This window comes from Oryzias melastigma, linkage group LG1, assembly GCF_002922805.2.
Source record: "Oryzias melastigma strain HK-1 linkage group LG1, ASM292280v2, whole genome shotgun sequence".
Taxonomy (NCBI): domain Eukaryota; kingdom Metazoa; phylum Chordata; class Actinopteri; order Beloniformes; family Adrianichthyidae; genus Oryzias; species Oryzias melastigma.
This window is the reverse complement of record NC_050512.1, coordinates 20,825,561-20,832,401: the sequence shown is the minus strand read 5'-3', so window position 1 is coordinate 20,832,401 and position 6,841 is coordinate 20,825,561. Positions and strand designations below refer to the sequence as shown.

At 41.1% G+C, this 6,841-nt stretch overlaps 1 protein-coding gene across 1 annotated transcript in view; it reads left to right on the top strand.

Annotated features, from left to right (window-relative positions):
• The window catches only part of pcdh7a (protocadherin 7a), a 58,579-nt gene extending 53,290 nt beyond the window's left edge, over nt 1–5,289 (top strand). The window contains exon 6 of the mRNA XM_024289835.2: nt 1,290–5,289. Within this exon, the coding sequence (XP_024145603.1) occupies nt 1,290–1,828 (539 nt within the window). The 3' untranslated portion in view covers nt 1,829–5,289. The remainder of the gene's footprint in view (nt 1–1,289) is intronic.
• Nucleotides 5,290–6,841: the final 1,552 nt, after the last annotated feature.

Sequence of the window (6,841 nt, the reverse complement as noted above, 5' to 3'; positions counted from 1 at the left end):
CCTCAACTAGATTCTGTCTCCAGCGGCCCCCGGCTGATTTGAGCTTGAGACCCCTGCAATACATCCACTTGTAGACGACTAGATGTATGACTTTGTTTAGCTACCATCTGGTTTAAAACTGTTGGATGGATTGCTCAGATTTTGCCTTACATTTTTGTTGCACCTGTAATGTTAGGTGGGGGTTGGGATCTAGAGGGAGAGAGTGTAAGTAAATGGATGATGGGATATCAGATGAGGCTTACTTTCGTGTCAACAGTCCAACCTACAACTCAAACTATGTTCTAGAAAATAACCACTGGAAACTTTTTTAACACTAGATCAAAACATGATTTATGTAGGATTCAGAAGTTCAAAATTCTTAAAAAAAAAAAAAAAAAAAATCACCCTCCTAAATGCCAAGTCTCTTCTGATTGGTTGTCTGGTTAGCTTGAAATGTTGCAGTGTCAGTCTGTTGTTCCTATTTCCGTTGCTGCTCAAGCAATAATGAAAGTTGGCACATGGCAAGCTAACAAAGAAAAAAGAAGAAAGTCAGAGCTGGCAGTTTGAGGCAGTTCAGAAACGGTCTTCAAAGGGGGAGGGGGAAATTGCATCCTTTGATCTGGACCTTGAATTTAGTGACTTTGCCCAGCAGAAAAAATGTATATATATGATAAACTAAGAAAAAAGGAGAAAACAAACACAGAAAAACCTTTAAACTTTTACTTTTAAGTGTCTTTAGAACGACTCCTGCACCATTTGTCTGTTTTAAAGGTCAAAGCATTTTTTAGCACCTTTATTATAACATACAATGTGTATTTAAGTATATAAACTAAACCTGTCCTTCCTATGCACCAGCGACTTTTAAGAAGCAGCAAGAAAATGTTTTTAAAATGTTTCCTGATGCTCTTGGTGTTGCTCATATTTAACATTCTCTGTGCCTTTTGCTCGTCTTGACACGACCTTTGGCCTCTCATGTACAGCTGAGCTCAGCTGGGGGGTTTTCAACATGTTTAATAAGTCAGCGTTTTTATTTTTATTTTACTTCCACAGCATTTTTGTCCCCCTTTCCTTTCTTGTTTGCCTCAACCTCTGCTTGTTCTTTAATGACCTTCGTCTAATTATCTCTTGAATTATCTCTTGTGATGTTTTCCTTCCTTACCTTGTCTGACTTTTTACTTTTATTGTACCTTTGAGGGCATTAAAAACCTGCACGTCTTTTTGTTGCCAATGTTTTTTTTAATGATTACATGAACAGAAATGTTAATATAACATTAACTTTTTACGCCTTTTTGCTCCTTTCCTGTATCCAGATGCCAGACAGCTTCCAGATGTAGCTCTGACCGGAAAGTGCACCAGGGAGTGTGATGAATTTGGCCACTCAGACACTTGCTGGATGCCTGTCCGCCCTTCGCCGCGGCAGCGCCAACGCCACGGTAGCGACCCCCCTCGGCTGTCGACCTTCGCCCCGGGGGATGACAACAATAATCTCCGCGGTAACAACCACGAAAGCGACAGCGAGAGTGCCGGCAGCGCGGGGAGCTCAGAGCCCGGTGTGGTCGTCAGCGGGGAGGGTCAGAGGCTACCTTTAGCCAACGGGGATCCTCTTGGCACTCTGGGTCGCGGAGACCGCAACAGGAACATGGGGGATCACAATCGCAACCTACTGAACCGCAAGATGACCTCGGCATCCTACGACACGTTTAGCAGCGCGGGGCTCGGAAGGCGCCAACCTGAGGAGGAGGGAGGAGAAGGCCAGAAACCAGCCGAGGTCATACCACTGACGCGGACAGGAGGGGATTACAAGACAACATCGTGCCTCACCTTATCACGCCGTGAGGTCTACCTGTGACGGCCCTGCTGTGCAGCAGTCCACACCACGACTTTCTTTTTTCTTTTTTTTTGTTGGAGGAGTTCAACTGAGCTGAAAGTCTTAAATGTGATTTCCAAAAGCCTTTAAGAAACTCAAATTTTTGGATTCTAACAGCTATAGTCACTCAAACTCAAGTCTTGACCAGCTCTTTGGGGAAAAAAAAGTTTTTAATGACCACTCTAAGCTACCTAGAGGTGAAGATGGTACTTGTATGTGGAAAATCTGCCTCTTCTTTTTAATGGAATCCGATGCATGCTTGATCCTTCCACCACAGACGTGTGAAGAAGACTCAAAACTAAAGCTGACGAAGGACCGGGTCAGTCCGGTCCATATCCCGTCAAAACATGGACTCCTTTGAATCCAGCTGAAATCAATCAGACTTTGTACGAATTTAACAACTGTATGCTAACATGGGTGTGAGAAATATTAACCAGTTTCACAAGAATCTTGTCTTAAACTATAGAGAATGCTCAAACTACAGACTTTTACACCAGGATCCAATGTTAGTATTTAAAAACACAAGGTGTCTCTAGTGCCACATGTGTGAAAAAGGGTCGTTTATGAGTTTCCTTAACGCCCAGCGTGTATGTACATATGGTATGTGTGTATTTGATAATCAAAAAAACAAAACAAAAAAAAGAAAAACAGCAGTTCTCCCTTTCTGATGCCCTCTGCTAATTCTAAAGACAGTTCATTACACACTCACTGTGTCCTGACAGTGCTCATGTATGACTATTGTCCCCTCACACATACACAAACGCACACACAAGCATGCAAACACTTTTATACACACATACAGCATGTAAGCTTCATCTACCACAGTGGATTTAAACAATGTGAAGATGGCCACAATTTGTGTGAAGACTTAAGTGGCTGTGTACCATTAAGTATTTAATAACCTGCTCTCACTATCATACAAACAAAATAAAAATACACAGACACTCAGCATTTTAGGCAGAAACACGCAAAGATGTACGAACAGCTCGGTTCATGTGTGCTCTAATCATGTTTTTCTTTTAACATCGCCTCTAGCTGTTAGCCTTTTTGCCTGCTCTGCTCCACACAGTATTTAAACATGAAATGTATTTAAATAATCACTCATCTCTGACTAATGTGTGAAGCTGCATTTAAGGGAATCTCATTGACATCTACTGTAGGTAATGATAGAAACTCTTGAAGGAGTCAATGCTCCACATACCTGTAAGTAGGACTCTTTTAAAAACCAAATTGTGTGGGGAAAAAATGGACAGGAAATGGACTGCATGACAGAAAGATGATGCAAACTTTTCTTTTTTCTTTTTTAAATGTCGTCCTTTTTTTTATTTGCACTCTGCACGACTGTTTGGGAGCGTCACACACAGACGGTGGTGCATATTAGAAGTTTTAGCCCCTCTATCAGCTTTCACAGCCCTCAAGTGGGTAAGACTATGGTCACATATCCCAAAGTTTTGTGACAAATTCGGGAGATGGTTGCATAGCGGCATTTGTAATCGGGAGGGGGCAGATGCACAGTTGCAGCGACGGGACAATTATTCTCTAAAGGTTGACGTCAGTCAGTGGTGGGACAGTGGTTGGCCAGTGAGAGGCGGGAATGACGTCATTACAAAATCAGGCAACAGGTGGGACGATGGCAGCCAGAATCGCCAGCAGCAGTTCTGACTGAACAATAAGTGAACGTCTCCGGACACCAGCCGTCCATATTAAGTGTCACCAGCCACCCTGTAGCCCAGTGGGGTATAAGAATCGGGCCATTCTGCACGCCTGACCCCCTCCTGGCTGTCCATGACCATGCCAACGATTAGAAAAAAAAATCATGTGGCGGCATGAAATCTTGAAGATTCTGCCAATACCTCCCCGTCGCCGAATGGGCAGTTGTATTTGATCCCGTAGCATTAAAGGTATGCGTTGAATCAGGATACTTGCTGCTGCCGTCCATTGAGCTGCGCAGCGCTGATCCGAACGCACCCGAAGTGCTGCGCCGATCCCTCCTTTACATTCGTCCTTCCCATCAGCCGCCGCACGACTTCCGACACACTCTGCTGCACTGGGCCGAAGAGAGGGTGTGGATTCAGGCCAGCACATCTTAATTCCCATCATCAGTGTGTGTGGCTCAGTGGTGTGATAGGGATAATAGGGTTAGGTTGTCCCTGTGGTCTTAATGAGTTTCCTTTCTCCTCTCCTTCTCTGCTCTTGATCTGCACTGATCTCATTAATGTCGGCATAGGCCGGTGCACCACTGCTGGAAACTGCCAGTAAGTATGCCTCTTCATTTTGCTCGTTTTGGATCAGACTAGACTGAGGAGACATCCTTGTTAAGGAAGTCAGAAAAAGAAAAAGCAGCTCAGCTCAGGTGTGCAACACATTTAACCTACACACAGCTCGACTGACAAGAAACTTGATTTTTGAGGGTAAAAAAGTTGTGACATTTTACCATTTATCGGGTTATAAAAGCTGAGAGATGATCTGTGTATGTAATTAGACTTTGTAAACCTGTAAATAATTTAGGCTTTACTACTCTGTGAACACTGTTAAGCTTTGAGCTATGATGTATTTATTCCCATGCCTTCATAACCCCCTTAAATCCCCCTCCTTCCAACGTTGGCTGTTTACACAGCTCTGATGAACTATGACGAGATGTACCAAAATTCAAAACTTGGAATTTTCTCCGTCGATAAGACACTTTGAGGCAGCCCACTGGATTTGGTACATATCTTGAGAGACAGAAAGGCATGTGCTCCTTCCCTGGAACAAAGGGACGTATCAGCTCTACGAGGATATGAAGGAACCGCGGGAATCCCAGTTTCTGGAAAGAGACTCTCGACGCAGCCCTGCCTCTACATAGCGGCACATATTTCTTCAAACTGCTGTTTTATGGCAGGTCCACTGTTGCACCTTTTAAACCCTCGAATTTGAATTGAAGGGAAACTTGTAAATGAATCTGTGTGGGTGTGTCCTTTTTATACTGCACGTTTAAGCATCAGTATGTTTTAGTCTAAAACAAAGAGGGTCGATGGACAGAAAACGGGAGGTGCGTCACGCCAATCGCCCACTAAAAGGAGACTTTTTTTAGGAGGGTTTTGGTGGAAAAAAACCCCAATCCTGTATCTGCCCTAATATCCCTTTGACTCGCCGTCCTCGCCATGTACAGATCAAACTACAGAGTAGAACAGGCAACTGGAAACAGACAAGCATGCTTAAGGTTCAAATCTGCACTTAGAAAAACGCAGGATTGAAGTAAATGTTTCATTTTATTTTTTATTTCATGCTTAAAGGTGTGTTTCTCTTTTTCCTTTTTTGTTTGTTTATCCCCCTTCCTGTAATTACATTATGAACTAATTGCATTTGCTATGTGGAGGGAGATGGGGAGCTCTCAACAAATGGTTTGGTTTGAATATGAATCATGTAAAAGTTTGACTTTGCCATTAAAAGCTTAAAATGTTGTTTGGCTTTGAATTATTATTTGTTTAAATGTGTTTTTGTCTTCATATTGTAGCAGTTGTTAAGTTAAAATACTGCAGTGTTGACATCATAGAGCAGAATGTATTTTATGTAGCAGAATGAAGAAAAGAGCCTTGAGTGGGAGTTCTCAGTAATCCAAGGTCAAGAGCGACTCCAGAAGTCTAACATGTCAAAAACAGTCTTAAACTGCAGGAAAATCCTGCAGCACTGCAGCATTGCACCCTATTTGTAATGCAGGCCCTTTAATGCAATTTTACAACATGACACGCCGAGCTTAAGATGCAGTGTAGTCCGTCAACCTAATCTCTGAAAGGTGAACGTTCCAAACTCGATTCTGCGCAGCAAAATAAAACTTTTAGAACGCAGAAGCAATTTGGACTTAAGACTTATCTGCAAATGCTTCACAGGTGTTAACTGCAGCAAAGATTAGCGTGAAGGACTAAAATGTCACAAAAAAAAGAAGAAAAAAGGGGGGTGGGGTAGAGAGAAAAGGGAAATCAAGCGCTGTGTGTTTTGTTTTGACTGACATGCAACACTGACACCATGTGGTCAAGTGGCGAAACTCCTCAAGAGAACGGTCTGCAAACTGGGATTTAACAGGAGTCCTCATTTCTGAAAAGTATGGAGTTCCATTTGTGCCAAAAAAAAAATAATTTTTGGCACAAATGGAACCCCGTAGATAAGAGCTGAAAAACTTTTTTATTTAAAAACAACTAAACTATTGTTGTTGAATTAATAAAACCTTCCTTTTGTGTTAACTTTTTGTTACCATCCACAGTGTTAAGGGGTTGGCTTTGACTCGTGTCTTAAATCCGCTTTAAAATAAACAGATTTTTTTTTTTTTGTTATCTCTTGATTATCTTGTTAGACTTCCTTATCCTTTTAGATGTTTTTTTTCCTGTGGATCTCTGGGCCTTTAAAAAAGTAAGCATGCCTCTAGATTTCAATAAAAATGCAAAAAAAAAGCCTCAAGAGGATCAAAGTAAGATAATTGTGTTAAATGAACATTTACTGAAGGGTTTAGAACAAATCTCTGAAACGAGTTTGCTTGATCTATTTTTTTTTTTTACAATTATTTTAAAATTATTACTTCATGTAACTTCTATTGTGTTATGGGTCAATTTTGACCCTTACATGTTTTCTTCAAGAACATGCAAAAATACATCATTTTACTCAGCAATACAACTTTAATCGAAACACAATGGAACAAACAACTAACAAAACATATTCAACCAATAGAAATCACTTAAATCTTCCAAAATCAGAGAACGATTGTGTGTCTGAACATTCCAGAGTTATTTATTTTGTTTTTTCCAACTGCACTGCATTCACATAACTGGGAGAAGAGGAGACTTTCAGTGTGTTAAATCCACTAATGACTTTAATTTTGGCTCTATTTATTGCTTTATATAGGTATTTTTATAGAAGCGGGTCAAAACCAACCTTAACAATAAAAAAGACCATTTAAACCCGAACATCTTAGATTTAAAAAAAAAAAGTCGTTTTAATTGAATTTTATTGAAATCAAGGTTC